Raw genomic sequence first — 21,703 nt, 5'->3', positions numbered from 1 at the left:
TGTTTTTTTATGTATTTTGGGGTTATTTAATCTCCGTGGAAATGCATACTAAATATTAATGACTACATTAGTGGTTCATCTGAAACTGACCAAATTACAAACTATTGCATGAAAACTACAAGTTTTAAAGTAAACACACCATAACTAAGGGGGTGGGGCTAAATTATCTCCCATGTAAATGAAAGATGCCAATGTCAATAAAACTGCATACCAAAGATCATTGGCCTATCACTAGTGGTTTCCCATAAAATTGACCTGATCCCAAACTAATTCATGTAAACTAATCAGTGAGCTGGTAATTCATTGGTCGTCATTGCTACTGTGTAACCTCTGTTTATCATTAAAAAAAAATGTCCTTTAAATAGGCTGTTAGTTTTTCTCATTTGCAGCTTTCATTTGTGATATTTTGGTGCCTTTAATAGTGTACTATGTGGGTTGGCTTTGCTCATTGTTGGAGGTTGTACAGTAAACTATAGCTGTTAATTTTTGTGTCATTTGATCTCCTGTGGATACAAGTCTCATTGGCAATCATACCACATCTTTTTTATAAGTAAAGTTTCAATGTCAATAGTTCATGACTTAGAGGGCAGGGCCAAATAATCTCCATGGTAATGTGATGTACAAATGCTAATACAACTGTAAGCCAAATATTATTGACCTACCAATATTGGTTTACCATAACCTAAACCTAATCACAAACTTATACATTTTTACTGCTGACGGAAACAAAATTCGTCTGGCTTTTTGACTCCATCAATGAAGGACAAACATCACCCAATTCATGATTGATGGACATTTGAGGTAAAACCTTTACAAGAATACAAGCCTTCAGGACATATTGTGTGAGTATCAATATTCACAAACTTACTTCTCAACTTAACATTACTTTCATGAATGCAAATCATAGAATAAAGCACACAATGAAAAGCCTTTGTAATTTTTAATTCATTTGCTTATAGAGGCATGATATATGAAATTGATAAACATGAAATGACAATGATATAATGTAGAAGCAATGAATTGAGTGCCAGGTTATAGTTGAAACCTGATTTACAAAATACATTTCAAAATGTTACAAAGGGGTAAAATGTATAAATTTTACCTTTAATTATTCTATGCAGGTTTTGTTTTGTAAAGAACTGACAATTTTGTAGTGAGCATTATCCATTACCCAGAATTTTGAAGATCATCAGTGTCAACGGTTGTTGGTCAGTTTTCCATGACAATCGGTAGTTAGAAACTACACCAAGTGAGTATTACACTTGTTTTCTGATTTACTCACATGTATGTCTAAATTTAAGCAAAATGTCATAATATATATAATGATACAGATCTACATTTGCACATCAACAGCCCAGTGTCTTTCCTGCAATCTGCTACAAATACACTCAGGATTTCTCTAGTACATGTACATGCAATTTGTTCAAAGTTATAACACAATACTGACATATTCAAACTAAGTAAATAAACAAGTATGATTATATAACACAGTTACCGGTACTATTTTCAATATAACAGTACAAACATACTGTGAAGTCATTGTCATTTTAATGTCACATCATTTAAGTTAATGCACTGAATCAAAATAATGTTGAACAGGGATTCCAAAACATTAACTCCTGAATGACTGTTTTTATCACAAAACTATGTCACATCCACTGTTACATCCGGACAGATCAAATTCAGGAATTACTTGCATAATTCATCATATTTATTTCATATATGATGCAACATTTGAAGTTTGACTGACAGGGTTACAATAAAAGCCCTTTTAGACCAGTGAATTTGTTCAGGGTCAGAAAATGGGTCAGCAATCACCCTTTTGAACAGGAAGGCAAGAAATTTCAACTGGTCTACAGAGCAAATTCAAAGTAATTCCTTGTTTAGGACTCTTGAACCGACATATATGCAACTAACTGGTTAATTTCGATCATGATATTCACAAAATAAGAGCGCTTTGTCTAACACAACCTTTGAAAGTATACATACATTTACAAGAAAATCCATTAACAAGCAAAACATATTATTTCAGTGCTGACATAAAATATAAAATTATTTTTTTTCATAATTTTTTCATCGTTTCATAAAACAAGAACTGTTGATGTAAAAAATTAAGAGTATACAATATTAAAAATATTCTAGTTTTTGTTTCTACATTTGAGCTGGTGATCTGGCTCTTTGTATTGATGTTCAAACACACATTCCAGTAACTTTTGTTCCTGCTCAACAAGAACACAAAGGGACCACGCAGAGTTCAGCACGGCCGTGATTTTATCAGCCGTAGGTTCACTCCTTACTGTTTATCTCATTTTGTAGACCATTGACTCCTTCATTGCTGAGATTTCTCCCTTGAAGTCAACATCTATTTCAAAATCAAGATCTCTCTGAAAAATACAAAACATTCCTTAATTAAACATCATATAAAATTAAAGGCATGTTAAAAGTTAACAGGATTTTTTTAACAATTTAATACAAATAAATATTGACCATAGCACTGTTCAATACCAAAAATATACTGAAACTTATTTATAACCAAGGCATATTCAAATCATCCCTCCAACTTGCTATATTTATATCACTGACATTTCGCGATTTAATAATTTCAGTTTTAAAACGTACGTAATTCAAACTCTTAAAATGCTCACTGATAACTATATTTGTTCTTACAGTTGTCTATAGTTGCTTACATCTACTTTATTTGAACTTTGGTGGATGGTTGTCTCAATGGCAATCGTACCAAATATCCTTAATTTTATATATTTAAAAAAATTTATTTAAATATTGTTTCAGACTGTATTGAGATGAGCCCCATGAAAAGAGACTAACCTCACCCACAATCTGATCTTGTATTTACTTCTTGTTGATAGCGGCCATAGCTGTTATAAATTTAACAGTATGGTGCTTTTGAGAAGAATCACTGAAAACTCTATTTGCAAAACAATGAAATGAACATCATGTTTTAGATACTGACGTTTTAGATGTTGAAGGTCGTAGAGTTGCTATAATTGCTTTCATCCACTTTATTTGAACTTTGGTGAATACTTGTCTCATACCATACCATACCACGTAACCTTAATTTATATATTTTTTTAAAAATATGGAAAACCTCATTCTAATAAAAATATAACAACAGACAAATCTTACTTACCACATTATTTTTATTTGGTTTCACACTTAATGTTCCATATAATTCTTCTCCTTTCTTAACGGTCAGATCTAACTGGTCAAAATAAAATACTGTCTGTTTCCAATGGGTGTATGGTGCTTCTGGTGCTAAAAAAATATATATACCTTTTGTTTTAGTTTCACACAATCATAAAGAGGATAAAGTAACTTAATTATTCTAAATTGCAAATAAATTGTATATATTTTGCAAGAGCTATTCTAGGAGTTGTATGGAGCACAAGGATTGTTATTGAAACTATTCTTTTCTTGTTTTATTTGAATTTCTTATCTGTTAATTTCATAATTTTCTGAAATTTGAACTAAGCAATTGAGAGGTCACTTTTAATATGTTCAGTATAAGATTTTCCACTCATTCATCAAACAGTTTATATTCATATAATTCATCTTTAGCTCATGCATATTAAACAACAATATGGTTTTAAGAAGACTCGAGTTGCAGTTCCTGATTTAATAACTTCCTGTTTTAAAATACAATTTAAAATCTTAGAACACTCATTGAAAACTGTTTGCAAAACCATGTCTCATGACTGTATTGAGATAGGCATCATGTTCTAGATACCAACCTCACCCACAATCTGATTGATATTATACTTCTCGTTGACGGCCATAGCTGTTATGATATTAACAGTACGGTGCTTTTGAGAAGAAATTTAATAGAATAAGATAGAATTTGATTATTTACATCTGTAGTTCACAGGAGGGCCAAGACAAAATCACAAGTCACAGGTTTTAAAGAAAAGTTTAAGACCAGAAAAATAATTTACTTGATGTTCAACTATTCTTATGTAATATATTACATTTAAACTTATTTCCACAAAAAGAAGCTGAGTCAATTACAAACAAATAGCATATGTATAAGGTAAAACGAAAGAAGGTCTTGTTTTTGTCTAGGTTTAATCATATTCACTACAGATCATAATTTTTACTTCTGTAGTTATATTTATCCTAAAAGACACAAAATGTAACTTTTTTATAATAGCATCATTCTTAATTCTTAAATGGGACTTGCAGCTTTACTTTATTATCACAAGAAGACTTTGTAAACATTATATCCTGATATTAGAATAAAGTAAATATGGCATGTATAGGGAGTGAAAGTTAACTTTTAATTTAAAATATTGTTTCAGACTGTATTGAGATGAGCCCCATGGAAAGAAACTGACCTCACCCACAATCTGATTGTTGTTTTACTTCTCGTTGACGGCCATAGCTGATATAATTACAACAGTACGGTGCTTTTGAGAAGAATCTGCAAATTAAATTTAATTTTTATGACTTTTCTCCATCTTTATATCTTGCAGTTGTTTCGAAACAGACTTACTGTGAATTTAGAAGCCAAACTGTGAATAATACCCATTAAAGATACACAAAATTATTTAGTACAAAACAGCAAACAAAGTTTTGAATCCATAACTTAATTTAATGTTGCTAAAATAACTATACCTGTTGAGAAGCCAGTTCGTTTGTGACATTTCGTAAATTCAATGTTGAAATATGTGACAAGAGCATGAATATAATCACTTCTACGGCACTGAAGGTGAAAAGGAGCTGTGAATGACAGGTCATCTAACTGTACTGTATATATGTCAACCTCCTGAAAAATTAATAGAATTTTAATTGGTTTCCTAATAGACAATCGATCAACCTTGTTTTTTGGCATTTTCATTTGTAGGCATAGTCGGTTACAATACACTTTAAATTCAGAGATAGCTGGCGCATTTAGAATTGTGATTGCTGAATAACAGACCAATATGCGAGTCTTTTTCAGAGATTTATTATAACAATATCAAGAAAAGCTGCATACCAATTCTTTCTAATTTTTTATTTTTCAAGTGTAACCAATCTTGTTGGATTCTTTTTAAGTTTTTAAAAAACACAACGAAACTTTCTTTTGAGGTAAATTGGTTTAATAGTGAAATTTGCATGCTAAAAAAATATATTTACAAAGTCTTAAAATATTGTTTCAGACTGTATTGAGATGAGCCCCATGGAAAGACACTAACCTCACCCACAATCTGACCTTGTATTTACTTCTCGTTCAAAGCGGCCATAGCGGTTATAAGTTTAACAGTATGATGCTTTTAAGAAGAATCTGCCAAGGATAAATCTTATTAAAGACTGTTTTGCTTACTTTGACAAGACAGGCATTGGTAACAACCATATTAGGGTCAACTACATCTACCAAAGGTTCTGCAATGGCAGTCTTTCTGATACAACTCATATCAAAGCCATATACGTTGTCCCACCCTGAAAAATAAAGATAGGACTCATGAGGGGAGCCATTATACATACAGAAGGTCAAAATCACACTATGTATTGTGCGTATCTTTTAGAATGTATACTTGATTGAAGTCTGTAGCTGGCATGTCAGTTAACTGCTAGTAGTCTGTTATTTATGTATTATTGTCATTTTGTTTATTTTCTTTGGTTACATCTTCTGACATCAGACTCAGACTTCTCTTGAACTGAATTTTAATGTACGTATTGTTATACGTTTACTTTTCTACATTGGCTAGAGGTATAGAGGAAGGACGCCTCCGGGTGCGGGAATTTCTCGCTACATTGAAGACCTGTTGGTGACCTTCTGCTTTGTTTTTGTCTATGGTCGGGTTGTTGTCTCTTTGGCACATTCCCCATTTCCATTCTCAATTTTATTGATTGAAGTAACATTTTTTTCCCACTTTTTCAATTGTATGTGTGTTCTAAGGTTGCTTTATCAACACAACAGTGCCCACATGTTTCATTTGCTTTATTGGTCATAGTCAAGTTGATGTTGAAAGTCTATGTTGAAATCTTTTAAGGTCAAGGTTTTACTGAAGGCAACTAACTACCTCTGTTGGATAGTTGTTTCATAAGCAATTATACCACATCTACTTGTTTTATATCACATAAACTAAACATTATAATGATTCTATACACCAAATTATAAACTGACTTATTGTTTAAATAATTTACTTAAGAACCATGAAAACTTAAATCACTCAATGAATATTAACTTTATTTGCAAAACCATGTCTCATGACTGTATTGAGATGAGCATCATGTTTTAGATACTGACCTCACCCACAATCTGATTGTTATTATACTTCTCGTTGACGGCCATAGCTGCTATAATTATAACAGTACGGTGCTTTTGAGAAGAAATTGAAAACATAGTACCTCCAGTTGAATTTGATCAAGACAAATTTACAAAATGATACGCCAAGACGATTGATTTTGTAAGAAACACTGCTAGCAAAAATAAAACTGCACAGGCTAAAATGTCTTGCATGCTTTACTGATTAGAATAGTGTTAGAAGGCTATAAAGTTTTGCTACATGTATTATATAACCTTAACATTATCAATGATACAAGAAAATTTGTTCAATGTCCTATAACCCTACTATCATCCTGACCATGCATGAAATATTTGCCACACAGTATATTAAGCAAACAACAATCAATATGATCCTTCTGGACAGACAAACTCACCATACAAACAATCAATATGATCCTTCTGGACAGACGAACTCACCATACAAACAATCAATATGATCCTATTGACAGACAAACTCACCATACAAACAATCAATATGATCCTTCTGGACAGACGAACTCACCATACAAACAATCAATATGATCCTTCTGGACAGACGAACTCACCATACAAACAATCAATATGATCCTTCTGGACAGACGAACTCACCATACAAACAATCAATATGATCCTTCTGGACAGACGAACTCACCATACAAACAATCAATATGATCCTTCTGGACAGAGGAACTCACCATACAAACAATCAATATGATCCTTCTGGACAGAGGAACTCACCATACAAACAATCAATATGATCCTTCTGGACAGAGGAACTCACCATACAAACAATCAATATGATCCTTCTGGACAGACGAACTCACCATACAAACAATCAATATGATCCTTCTGGACAGACGAACTCACCATACAAACAATCAATATGATCCTTCTGGACAGACGAACTCACCATACAAACAATCAATATGATCCTTCTAGACAGACGAACTCACCATACAAACAATCAATATGTCCTTCTGGACAGACAAATAATCATTACACATACCAAATGAAGTCCACAGATTGCCTATGATATTTGAGAAACAGGGCTTAGCCACAAACATTTTGATCAATGCACCAGAAAGTGATGTCTAGTTCATTGACTGATTGATTGATGGTTGGTATTTTTACACCACTTTCAACACTATTGGCAATATCATGGTGGCTACTTTTATAAGTGGAGGGAGCTGGAATGCCTAGAGAGAACAATCTACCTTTGATGGCCAAGTGGTCCAACTAGTTATCTACTGGTATTGTGAGTTCAACTCATGCGCATGCAGCAGTTGCATTCAAATAATTGACTAGGATTTACCTTCCTACCAACATACCACTAAAAACTTACTATTGACCAATGAAACATGAGAATTAGATCAAGATCAGATGAACATTTAAAACTTCCACAAAAACTGTATTTGTAATTAAATGTTTCTAGACTGTATTGAGATAAGTATCATGTTTTAGATACTGACCTCACCCACAATCTGATTATTATTATACTTCTCGTTGACGGCCATAGCTGATATAATTAAAACAGTACGGTGCTTTTGAGAAGAAAATGAATAAGTGTTAAGTTCAGTGAATTACCAAAATGTTTTGATAAGAGTAACTGCTATCATAAACAAAAGGGCACATGTTGAAATTTCTCCCTCGCTGGACTGATTATAAGGCCATGGAAAATTAATTGTTGGTTTCCCCTAACATGGGAAAATTTAAAAGCCCCGGCAGGCAGGCTTTTTTTCTTCTTTTTTTTTCTTGTAACCATGCATAATTTTATATCTATATGTTTTGTTTCTACAGTGGAACTTTAATCTTGCATATTTCCAACACTTTTTGTTGTCTCTGCAAAAATAAAAAAAAACATTTTTGGTTTTTTTTCCAGAAAAATTGAATGACCTGGTCGGGTTAGGGGAAACCATGAATTATTTTTCCATGACCTAATTGAATTTTATGAAGGTTTTTTTACATCGGTTAAAACAAAATTAAACATTATCAATGATTCATGAAATAAAGTTCTGATGATCTTTGGAAACAGAGCTTTCAATATTATAATGCAAAGAAACCAATGAACCATGAAAAGAAGTAGTCAGTGATTTTGCTAGCGCTCGTCACTTTCGTATTTTACGAAAGGGTTTTCTCATTGACGAAAGTATTTCAAATCAATTTCGTCACTTTAATTTTGAAAGTGTAAAAAAAATTCGCAATAAAAACTATAAATCTACCTGTCTTCATGTTTTTGACAAGTTTATGACCTCCAGGTAATTAACATTTTTAACAGGTGTTACAAGTTGTGATTACAACTAATCCGCTTATCGCCATCGGATGGGTCACTAATCCGTTAATTATTATTAAACCCCATAATTGAATGACCATCATAATTATTTCCCCAGGAAAACCAGTCAGTCGGCAAGTCATTTCAACAACCAGCTAGGAGTTTAGTTTCGTCAATTAATCAAAAATGTAACAACCCGGTCAGTTCGCATTTGAATTTCAATATTTTTCCAACGATCTGAAGTTCATTTGTCGTAGATTCGTCATTCGAAGGCATTTTCGCATATTTGATTTAAATTTTCATCAAAAAACTTTCGACAATTTCCATTTAAAATAAAGAAATTAATGTGTTTATTCAAAACTTTCACGAGTTAAACAGGTGCTTCCTGTATTGTGTTCTACGCATGCGTGAAAGTATTCCTTTGACTATTTATAGACTTTAAAAAAACGTAAAATACGAAATCATTTAATTTAGAATCATTAAACGAGAGAGACAAATATCTCTTACTAAAGGAATTTAAATCAAAAAATGATAATTTCCTGATGAATCCGGACTCGTTTTGAACTTATTGTCCACGTGTCACTTCCCGTTTTCGTTTCATTTTAAAACCGAAAGTAGTAAACGTGATCTATTGTTGATTTGTTTACAACCTACTTTCAGTCATTATTATAGTTCCAAAAAGGATTTTACACATTTCCAACTTGAAAGAAATGATTCCAAATATCGATTTAGACCTTTTATATGGATAATGATTATGCAGTGAAATAATCATTGCAAGTTAATTTCTGCTGTGATTCCTTGTTTAAAAAAAATAGAATCCAACTTTTGTTGATCAGGAAGGACCCCTGGAACAAACTGAAGAGAAATTGTGAACTAAATTTCTGGATTCCATGTCAGAATCTTTCATAATAATGGCCAATACAGTCAAATCATACAATAACTGCCAATCATGCTGGTGCCTCAATCCCTTAAAATCTGACAAAGTCAAAAGATGAAGCTAGTAATATACATCATTGGCTCCTTGCTTTTACTCAAAATAAGGTTGATTTTAATAGCGCGCAAAAGTGACTAAAGCCCTCAAAATCCTAGCTTAAACCCTGGTAGTTAATATCATATGAATCCTGCCAGACAAACCAAAATCATCATACAATCATTCCATACATAGTTGACCTACATGTATTACTTGAAAGAAGTGTTGACCAATGGACCATGAAAACAAGAACAGGTCAGATGAACCCTTCCAGTTTCAAATACTCATATCACATTAATCCCATACACCAAATATGTGTACCTTTGGGGGCTTTGCTAAAGAACCAAGAGAAGTAGATCGGAGGATCAAGGTCAGATGATCAATTAAAACACTCACTAATTCTTTATTTGTAATGAAATGTTTCATGACTGTATTGAGATAAGCATCATGTTCTAGATACTGACCTCACCCACAATCTGATTGTTATTCTACTTCTCGTTGACGGCCATAGCTGATATAATTAAAACAGTACGGTGCTTTTGAGAAGAAATACTTATTGGGAAATTAGATTTGTTAAAGTCAAGGAAGCAATTCAACCAAAAGGAGATTCCAGAAACAAACAACAAGAAGTCACAGTATCAGTAAAATGGAAAATCTTATAAGAATAACAGTACGGAGCTTTTGAGAAGTAAATGAATACATAGCAATTATAAATGAATTCATTTAAACAGACAGAAACCCTTTAATACCACCTTTTACACCAAATATATTTGACATATTGAATAATCTAATGAATCCGAGATACCGACCTCACTCCTTAAAACATTTAAGTGGCAATTGATCAATGATCAACGGTCTTACAAATATTCTAGATGGACTGGTACAACTAAATAATTCATATACAAAATGTACATTTACCCATTACAGTCATTAAATACACCAAATATATGTGACAAATTGCTTACAGAATCTGAAAACCTAAAGATTGGCTTATCACAAAATCTTAACATACATGACATAGAATCATGATATCAAGATGAAGTTCAGATGAAAACTTAAATTAAACTTAATAAGAAAATGAGTCCATAGTAAACTGATGCCCCACTGAAGCCAAAGCAGAACAGACAAACGAACGTATGAAGGAACAGGCTGAAAAAACATAATGCTCTTAAGTTGGGCATAAAAACTTTATTTGCAATAAAATGTCTCATGACTGTATTGAGATAAGCATCATGTTCTAGATACTGACCTCACCCACAATCTGATTGTTACTATACTTCTCGTTGACGGCCATAGCTGCTAAAATCATAACAGAACAGTGCTTTTGAGAAGATTATTACAGAATACATTTAGTCAAGTTGATCATATACTTTTGGAATTCAGACATGTGCAGTAATAAAATTTTTCAAGTATCTGTTGTTCCTGCCGGACACACTGACTCACCTTCCCATCATTATATACACCATATGAAGTTGACTTGTTGATTATAGTATTTGAAAAACGAACCTTTCACATGAACTTAACATCGAACGATGAACCATGAAATGAGGTCAAAGTTAGATAAACCCTGCATGCTCTGAAAAACTAACCCAACAGAATTATTCATATGAAACCAACCTTTACTGTGGACTATTCAAATGAACCTTGCCAGACAGACATGTTAATCTTAAAATCATTCCATCACAGACCAGGATTTTGTACAAAAGTTGTCTTATTCAGACATTGACTTCATATATATATATGAGAGTCATATTTTTTTAATAAAGCATATTGTATGTATTGTATACAAAAACCAGGATTGTTTAGTATATTTCATGCCACTCATCAACTTGAGGTAGAAGAGTACAAATGTCATATATATTACTCAGGACTTCATTAAATGTTTTAAGTATATTTTTTATTTCTATATATTTTTTACAACTGCAGTCTCCTTGATCATACTAATTTCTCAAGCTACAGAAACATTTATTAGTAATATAAATCCAACATTGTCAAAGCTACACATCAAGCAGGTTGTATGTATCCATAGCAACCTATCAAGCAAGTTCTATGTACCCATAGCAACACTTACAATTGATTTTCTCATCTTTGTATTGCCTATCTTCAATGGCACATACATACAATGTAGCTCTGTCTGGGAAAATCATACCACCTGGATTCTACGGAAACAGAAAGAAAGAGGAGTGTTATAGACGACTTACAGTTAATTTTAGTATCCTTATATTGTCTGTCTTCTATTGCAGTTACATACATAGTGGCTCTGTCCGGGAAGATCAATCCACCAGGTGCCTAACAAAATAATTTAAGGTCACAAGGTCATGAAGGTAGTGGATGCAGATTTTACTGAAAGCACTTACATTATAGTTTGCAAGGTTTTCAGGGAAAGCACTTGTAAATTGTTAGTACATTTGTGATGTATAGCTATAGGTGTTTAGATCAAAACATAACATCAGGTATATATTGCTTTTTTTAATTATTAATGTAATTTTTTATTACTGGACAAAAACAGGAGGCTTTCAAATGCAATTTCAGGAAAAGGAGTTTTAAATAAGTGCTATATAACAATTCAAAATATTGGTGATGCTTTTTGATATTGTGTCTGACACACTTTTTCTGAACTAACATGTACAGTATACAATGTAACCATAAAGAATGTGAAATTACTTCTATGAGTGGTTTGTTTTATATGGGTGACTTGCTTGCATGTTTTAAAGGTGAAAAGACACACACTTGTACTTTATTCTTGTCTCTAGACTGTATTGAGATCAGTATCATGTTCTAGATACTAACCTCACCCACAATCTGATTGTTATTTTACTTCTCGTTGACGGCCATAGCTGATATAATTAAAACAGTACGGTGCTTTTGAGAAGATTTTTTTCTCTCTCCGACATTCAACGTGAGGTAAACAAACAATTCTACTAAAAGCAGCTTCCAGTAACAACAAGTAACAGTATCAGTAAAGAAACAAATGTAAGTAGTTATATAAAACCATTACTTGTTGCATCATGGAAAGATAATGTAGATATCGGATTTGTTCTTGGTAAATCTAAATTTCCAAACCACGTAATCAAGGATGAGAAGGTCAAATATATTTCAAACTATGTAGGAATCTTATGATATGAGCTTATGTAATTGTTTCATGTATTGCCATAATCACAAGAACAGAATAGTTCAAAGAGTACATTTATGAAACTGTTAAGGACAAGTAAATTTAAAACATTTCTTAAGTGTAGGTGTATTAAGTGCATTTTCTCAAATTAAAACTTTGGTTTTCTTCATTCCCCCATCGTAATAATGTAAAATGCATGTATGAAATTGCAGGTATTTATATAGAACATGCTGTTTCTTTTAACTTGGCTATATTTGACATTTGAACAATTTTAATATATCATTTCAACTGTTTACAGCATGGCAACTTCATAAAATTTGCTCAGTTCTACTTTGTCAAGTGAACATAATTATTTTGTTTCAGTAAATTGTCAACATGATTATATAATTAATGCACTTTGGGCTTGTGACTATTTCATGGATTTTATTTAATGCTCATTTGGGATTGTGACCATATCATGAATTTTTTTATTGAAAATATTCAATTATTGTTTTTGAAGTAGGGTTATATTCTCTATGAAAAGTTTTACATATTTCATTGCTGTCTCTAGACTGTATTGAGATAAGCATCATGTTTTAGATACTGACCTCACCCACAATCTGATTGTTATTCTACTTCTCGTTGACGGCCATAGCTGATATTAATACAACAGTAAGGTGCTTTTGAGAAGAAATAATTATTCAGATATCAGATTGGTAAACATCAAAGTATTTTAGGTTTCTTTAGGGAACATCAATTGTTATTGTACAGAGTATTACTTGGCCTAAATTAATATATTGTTTGTTACCCCAATCCCGACCCTGACAAGCCAGGTGTGGCTAGGTAGGTAGGGAAATGATTTTATTTTTCCAAAAAGCTTGAACATTATCGGACGATCTGGTAATCCTGAAAATCCAAAATGAATAAAATAATACTTGACTTGGTTTTGACAATAAAATTTTATGAGTAGCACCATTTTTGTGGGGTCGGTTGGGATTGGGGAAACAAACAATATTTTACTTTAGGTCCTATCCACAATGAAATATCTCAGTAAAGATGAGTGTGTCTATAAATGAATTCTTACCAGCCATTTGTCCCTGGCAAAGATAACTGTGTTTAACATAGATTCATAGAAGAGACAATAGCCCATCCATTCACTGATGATGATGTCTACTTTTTCAATACCATCAGGTAATTGCACCTCTTCCACCTTTCCTTTGATCAAAGTTACCACTGAAAAGTATGACAATTGTCAAAATATATAAATGTATGTATATTCAATGACTTAATCAAAGTGCTGGATAGCACCTGTGGAAAGTTTGCAACTGTAGATTGTAAATGTGTAGATTGCGTGGTTAACTTTTTGAAAAAAAACTTTATCAAGAAATAATTGTAACAGGTGGATGCTGCTTGGAAGTCTCCAAAAAAAAAGCTCTCAAAATTAGTATTTCCAACAGTCGCTGGACATTTGGCAGAGTCCAACAGAGATGCAAACAGTTTTTTTTTCCTGTCAGACATTGGGGCCTACAGGGTACGAAGTTTTGCCAGACCCATCACATTTCTGCCAGACCTATATTTTCACTCAAAATAATCTATGTAAAAACTTTGTAATATGTCTATAAATAACAATGAAATGTAACTGTTTCCTGTTAAGGGGTTTCCCGAATTTTCCCGCTAAAAAGCACATGGCTTTCAACAATTGTAAACAAAGCATTCAATTTGTGATCATGGATTTACAGCTTTAATTAATTGAATTTGGATATAGATATTCAACTTAAGGTACAGTCAGGCAATGTTTTTACCTTTTTCTGGATTAAAACTTATTTGAAAGAAAAGTTTAAAAAATAAATATATTGTGAATATTCAGTGACCCATAGATTTTTTTAACTCTGCTACGGAGGTTAAAGTTACGTCATTTTTCAAACCAATGGTGTGTATTCTCTGTTACAACTAAATAACTGCGTTTGATATAAATATTTCAATAAATTAACGATGTCAAACATACAATTTCAAAACTGAAATTTATACTGCAAAAGGTTTTATTTTTATTTTTTAAGGAAGGATATTTGGAAGGTGTCAGGCTATAATAGTTATCATTAAAACAGTTTGAACTCCCGATTTCTATTATGTAATCGAAGCCTTGAATGTTGTTCTATCTAAGGCCAAAAAAAAATATGTCTGTTTCCTGTTTCCCGACCGACCCTGACTCAAAGCCCCCGACCCTAGAACTTTTTATTCAATTCCGGAAAAAAAATCGTTTCCGGTCCGATCCAGATCCGTATTTTACTATACCCAAACAATCAAAATGGCTGCTCCCAGCACAAATGTGCTACAATTAAGGTTTAAAAAATGTCGGCACTGGGAGGATTATTCAATTAAAGCTTCTTTAAAGAGATTAAATGATTTTAGGGTACAGGACCCTAACCAAAAATGACATTTAACCATCTGCAAATCTGACAGGGAGTGCAAAAATAATAATAAAAAAAAAAAAAAAAAAAAAAATCCCGACCTACCGACCCTGATTTTTTTGCCTTGGCAGCAGGAAACAGACATATATTTTTTTTTGGCCTAATCATGCAACGTGGTTGTAAATTCACAATTTTATAAACAAAATACTCTGCCAGGACCGACGGGGAATTAAGTTTTGGCTGACCCAAGCAGACTAAATTATTGACGGCCATCAGGTCCTGCACAGCAACGAGTTTTGCCGGACCTGCATAAATTCTGCCCCTTAGGTCTGACAGGTCCGACGATTAGTTGCATCTCTGGTCCAATACAAATTGGTCTGGTCTAGTAAAGTGATATGCACAAGTGAGGAGTGATATGCACAAGTGAGGTATAGGTATTACACCTGTATGTCATTCAATCTTCTTAAAATCATGTACAGTAATATTCATGACCGTTTACTAGTTTTCAAAAAGGAGGGGGGGGGGGGGGGGGGGGGGGGGGGGGGGGGTATCACCCTGGTGGACTTCTATATTTGATTTGATTTATTTATTGTCCCATACAAAAAAATATATATATGGTTTATGGGTGGGTATCTCAACCGTTTAAAAGTTCTCAAACAAGGGGGTGGGGGGACTCACCTTCAATTTCATTTGATTTGTTTTATTGTTCAGTACAAGAAAATATATGGTTATGGGATGGGGATCTTGACCATTTCCAAGTTCTCAAATAGGAGGGGGTGGGGCTGACCCAAAAGGACTTCCAATTTATTACATTTGATTTGAATTGTTGCCACATACAACAAGATGCTCCACAGGGCGCAGCTTTATACGACAGCAGAGGTTGAACCCTGAACGGTTGGGGCAAGTATGGACACAACCTTCAAGCTGGATTCAGCTCTAAATTTGGACTGTGGGCCGAGATTAGATGAGATACTATGATACTTTCGATACTCTAGGGCTTTTACGTATTGAATAAATATTTGTAAAAATCGTAGTCGGCGTCGAAAAATGTTCATTCATGAAATATTTTAAACACGGTATAAAGGATAACGTAGAAACTGCTGTCTAGTGTGTGTATTGATTTTACTTTCCGCGAAGCGCAGATCTGCGAAGTATTGTATGTTCGCCATTTTCAAAATGAAGTTGAGTTATTTGATTTATTGATAAAGTTTCAGTATATTTTAATTCAAGCTGTATGCCATCAAAATAGGAAAGCTCAAAATTTCAAAAGTAAGAAAGTTTATTGCTATAGCAAACTTTCCAAAAAATATGGTGATGTTCAGGAAATGAATAAAGTGAAATTACCCATATAATACATTATATTACAAGTGGTCATGCATTTTAAGACTTTCTAAAACAAAACCAATTTATTATGTTTAACCCCCAACATTCTTAAAGTTAAAGTCAGCGGTTGTCGTTGGTTCATTTGTAGTAATCCTGATAAGTGTAATACCGCCAAATCATTGTACATCACCTCCGGTTGTATACGAAAATAGGTTGAAAAAAATATTGCCTTGAATTCGACAGTTGTAGGTAACTAATCCTACATTTTATTGCAGTTAAACATTTCTGTGACATAAACATATGTCTTGGGTATTTCAAAGCACCATTATTTTTTCATTAGGGGTTTCTATAGAATATTTTGTAAACTTGAGGGTACATGGTTACTAAAGCTTGTACACAGGTTAAATAGGGGAGAAATTTGATTGGTTAACTTTCAGTGATGGTTGTTTTCTCATATACAATGAAATGTTATGTGAAATTTTTTCTATAGTACTGGACAGGATAAAACTTTACTCATGCCAAGTATTTCTTCATTTGAAACAAAGATAAATTTTTTGAAAAGTGCAAATTTAACAAAGACTAATAGGGGAAAATCAATGAAGGTATTACACCTGATGTACATGTAGTACAAAGATTGAACTTTATGTTGTAGGGTATGTTTAACATTTTCTATACACATTTACTATTTATGTTTACTTCAATATCCAGGAAATGTTTTAAAAGAAATTGATATGTGGCAAAGTTTTCTTATGCTGCATGCTACAAAAGTGCCTACATTTAATTTCTTTCTATTTAAGTTGTCCTTTATAAAATCTTACCATCAGAAAACTTGTTAGCATCCACAATTTTCTGTGCATACTCTATAATGCCAGAGCATTCAATCTGAAATGAGATAAATTCACTTATAATATTATAATACTACAACTTCATGATCATTGTTCTACAAAAATTAGAGGGTTTATCAGCACTCGGGGGGGATAAAGATTTATTTTGTTCTATCTGTATTGTGAACTTAATTATCAAGCAAAGATTAATTTTATATCAATTATAAAGCTTAAACTATTTATACATCCAACTTGGGTTTGATTAATTAAAATCCTTTCTATGTGACTTTGTGTACTTACACCAATAACCTTTGAAGCCCCTGCTTTAGCTGCAAACATGCAGAGTATTCCAGTTCCACAGCCAACATCCAATACTACTTTTCCTTTGAACAAATGTTTGTTGTGGATCATGGAGTTTCTGTACGTCAAAGTTCTTACTTCATCTTTCAACATTTCCTGTAGGTCAAAAAATATAGCTGTATAAAAGAAACTAATACTTTGTCTTTACAAAATGCATGGTATACTATTTTATCCAAACTCCACCAAAAACAAAGAGAGTGCACTTTACTGTTTATGTTTTATTAGTGTAAAATTGTATATCCAAATTTCCCCCCATATATTTATAAGTCAAAAAATTGTAGTCTTTTAATTGAGATAAACAGACAGCACAACCTTTTTTTTCTTTGTGTGTTACTGCTTAACTTTCAATTGTTTTGCAAAAAAGGAGTCTGTGTATTCGATCTGTTCTTAGTGAAATGAAATGTTCTAAAAGTCAGCTATAGATATATAAAGTTGTGCTTGATACTAATTTTCCCAACCTTTTTACATTGATACAATGCATTTCTTGTGTGCAACAAATAAACAATTGTAAGTTCAATAATTATAAATACCTCATGGATGCCAAAATGTGCATAGGAATCAAAATAATAATCTTTTGATGTCATCTCCTCTGGTGCAACATTTCCATTAGGCGTTTTGGTGGCACTGGCCGTGTCTGAACTTGTCTGTGTGGTCTGCAAGTAAAATAAAATTTCAAACTGTGTTTAATAGTACAAAAATTGATTTAACTGAATTAAGGGTAGAAGCTCATAGTTTGATATATATGTGAAAAGAATAAAAATATATATTCCATTCTATTCATAATACCAAGCCACTTTCATGATATCTGTATTCATCTTGTGTTTTAAAAAAAAGATAAAAACTTTTGTGGATTTAGCCTAACATTTTCTTTCCTTGCCACAGGTGGTGTAAAAATAAACCAAGTCTGGTAAAATCTTTGAGATGGTCCCCCTCAGGTAATGATTGTAATTTAACATATTGATTGAATTGGATAACAGAAACCAACACAACAAAGGTTATTTGAATTCATTGTAGTATAATATAAATGTCAGAGTGGACTGTCTCAAATAAAACTCAGCTGTTTGTTTATTTTACCATTTTCAGTGGCAATGAAAGAAAATGTTCATCAAAATCTAGTCCAAATAATTATGACGTCTGGCAAGGCTATTTTAATTTTTTTCTGGGACGCCTTCGTCCCAGAAAAAAAATAAAATAGCCTTGCCAGACGTCATAATTATTTGGACTAATCAAAATCCATAAGGGTTTAAAACCTTTTAAAACATAAAATGAATGTAACATTTATTAATCTAGGTGTTGTCAGGCTTTGAAACTTTTCAAATTGCAGTTTTATCTGTACTCAGAGAAAATTTCATGATGTAAACACATCTGTGTTCAATCTGGGATTTATCTAGTCCAAAAAGTTATGATGTCTTGAAAAGCTTTATTTATCTTTCTGTGAGGCCTTCCTTTTTAAGACAAGGACTTATCACAACAAATGTATGCAACCACATAATTCTGAACCGGGGCCATAAAAAGAATGTTTGTTTGCCCTTACCTTACCTACCTAGAAAATGACTCAAAAGCTTTCATTGTCCTGATGTAAAAAGTTTTCGCATAATCAGATATATTAAAGACTTAAACAGTTAAAACATCACACTTCAATTTCCCTTTATCTAGATGACATTATCCACAGCTTCTTCTCAAGAAAATTCTTCCGCAATGGAGGACCCGTGTCACACGGTATAAAAAAATCCCTTATTTTTATTTATTGCTGTTTAAAAACATGGAGCAGACTAGATTAGAATATATACAATCCTTAAAAGATTATTGTTGACCTAAAACCAAAGCACGAATGAAAAAAGTTATGAATAGAAATAATAGAATGGCAGTAAAACATTCTTTATCAAGTAAAATAAATAATTGGAACTAAATACATATTTTCCTGTAGCAATGAGACATATTTAGTATATGTTTCCTTGCCTATAAACTGTAACCATAAAATGATGTGCGACACCGCGAGGGAATTTGCAAAAAGTTCACAAATCAATGAAAATAAATTTCCTGGCTACCTATCGTTTTAAATATTTGTACATAGCATTAACATCGACATTTTCTAATTAACTGGTGTTGTTATTTTTTCCTAGTTTCATCACTAATGTGATTAATACAGAAAAAAATTCACAATGAACATTACCTCCATGTGTTCCGCCATTTGCTATTGTGCGTGTGAGCACATGGTTGTGTAGAACGTCACGAAAATCTGAGTAGGTTGTTCAACATGAATAAAGGTAAGATTTTTTCAAATGAATGTTGGAATGTCCATTGCTTTAGTGCTTTTCTAATGTTTTCTATATGATCTCACATCGCTGCAACGCGGTGCGACATATAAATAGCGGGCATGGATACAAGTCAAATCGGTACCTATTTAAAGTCATTTCGGCCAGGGACTTTCTATACTAACGGGACTGATCACTTATTAGTATAGAAAGTCCCTGTTTCGACATTTGGTTTATAATAAACTGGCACCTAATAATATTTTTTTGTTCTTCAAGTCAAGTTCCATTTCGCTGGAGTATATAAGTAACAAAAAATTTGTTCCGGCGTGACATTTGTTCCACTGGAACAAATTTCATAGGAAATATGTCACAGAAAATATGTTCCAGCACTATAAAATTTGTTCCGGAACTAATTTTTTAAACAAGTGTGAAATAAGTTCCGGAACAAAAATCACAGCACCATGAGTTTTGTTCCAATATTAAAATTTAAAAAAAAGTGAAATAAGTTCTTTTGATATTAGTTTTAAACGAAGGTATTTTATAGAAATCAATGAAAATGTTCTGCGCGAAACCTATTTCACAGAAAATAAGTTCTGTGCTTGCATAGGGTACATTTGCAATTGAAGGAATGACTGTAGGATGAAGATAAGAAAATGATGCGATGATAATGTATCTGTGTTTTATCGTTTATGTGGTATTCAACCTCCTTGTTCCTAATGACCTGTCATGGGTGTTCTAATCATACATGTACTTAGCTATGGTCATTGCACATTTTTAAAAGATTGTGTCTTTTGTTTCTTTATGTCTTTTAATAAAATTGATCAGTCACTTTGTCCTTTTTAAAAAAGTACAAATGTTCATCTTTAACTATAATACTTTTTTTCGGAGTGACTTTTATTATTATTTCTTATTCTACTTTTTCCTGGCTTATAAGTGCCATTTTTAGTATTATTAATTGAGCATGTTATTAAAATTTTGCTTTACTCCACATGATCCAATTGGATGTTTACACTTTTTATTTATTACATTATCAATATAATACATGTTTTTTATAATGAATTTAAACTCACTGATGACAAGTGCTCAGTATATATAAGATAACTTGTTTAACCAGTGGAACACATTTCACAGACAAGGAACTTATTTCACCAGGTGAGGAACAAATTTCACAAATCCAGAACTTATTTCACCAGGTAAGGAACAAATCTCACAAACATGGAACTTATTTCACTAGGTAAGGAACAAATTTCACCAACCCAGAACTTATTTCACCAAATAAAGTGTGGAACTTATTTCATAGAGATGGAACAAATTATATAGAAATTGTCTGTGAAAAAAGTTCTCCCAGAACATATTTCCTGTGAAATTAGTTCCACTGGAACTTTTTTCACAGGAACAAATTTTGGCTCACATAGACACTCAAAAAAACGAGTCCACTCCTTGACGGGAAGATAGATAGATAGATTAGGTTTTCAGGGTTTTTTGTTAAAGAAATAATTCTATATCCTGCCATGCTCTATGCTCATTTTAACATGGGTAGGCATTATATTTGTTAATATCTTAATACCGAGCGTTAGCGAGGTATTAAATGTTTACAAATATAATGCCTACCCATGTTATTTAAAAATGAACATAGAGCATGGCAGGATAGAATTATTTCGATTCTAATAGGAATATTTGAACTTTTTCACTTCGAAGCGGACCTATAGTAGACACTCGGAATGTCGCCATTTTGATTACATGAACCAAAAACGTTATAGAAAATCAGCAGTTTATCAATAAAAAAAGAACAGAAACATTTAAACTTACTTTTAGAATGTTTTTATTTAATTTCCTAGCGAGCAACACCAACAAAAATGTCCATTTTGATCTCTGGGGTTGTTCAAAATTCATCTGACGTTGCAATTTCTATTGTGACGTCAATCACGTGCAGCCCATGTT

The 21,703-nt window shown here is 32.6% G+C and overlaps 1 protein-coding gene across 2 annotated transcripts; it reads right to left on the bottom strand.

The window, feature by feature from the left end:
* Positions 1–925: 925 nt before the first annotated feature.
* LOC139480895 (protein arginine N-methyltransferase 1-like) lies at positions 926–19,812 on the bottom strand. 2 transcript variants are annotated; one of them, XM_071263840.1, is made up of 10 exons: positions 19,681–19,812; positions 18,038–18,160; positions 17,448–17,603; positions 17,142–17,205; positions 13,677–13,825; positions 11,573–11,660; positions 5,318–5,433; positions 4,630–4,780; positions 3,149–3,273; positions 926–2,384 (listed from the first exon to the last, which is right to left on the bottom strand). In XM_071263840.1, exons 1-10 carry the CDS (start codon positions 19,696–19,698, stop codon positions 2,301–2,303), a joined length of 1,074 nt encoding a protein of 357 aa, XP_071119941.1. In that variant the 5' UTR covers positions 19,699–19,812; the 3' UTR covers positions 926–2,300. The 2 variants fall into 2 exon arrangements, with proteins under 2 accessions (XP_071119941.1, XP_071119940.1); XM_071263839.1 differs by lacking the exon at positions 11,573–11,660 and adding an exon at positions 11,703–11,790 and having other exon boundaries at positions 19,681–19,811.
* Positions 19,813–21,703: the final 1,891 nt, after the last annotated feature.

Source organism: Mytilus edulis, chromosome 7 (genome assembly GCF_963676685.1).
Source record: "Mytilus edulis chromosome 7, xbMytEdul2.2, whole genome shotgun sequence".
Taxonomy (NCBI): Eukaryota; Metazoa; Mollusca; class Bivalvia; order Mytilida; family Mytilidae; genus Mytilus; species Mytilus edulis.
Note: the sequence above shows the minus strand (reverse complement) of the source record. Positions and strands in the feature narration are given on the sequence as shown.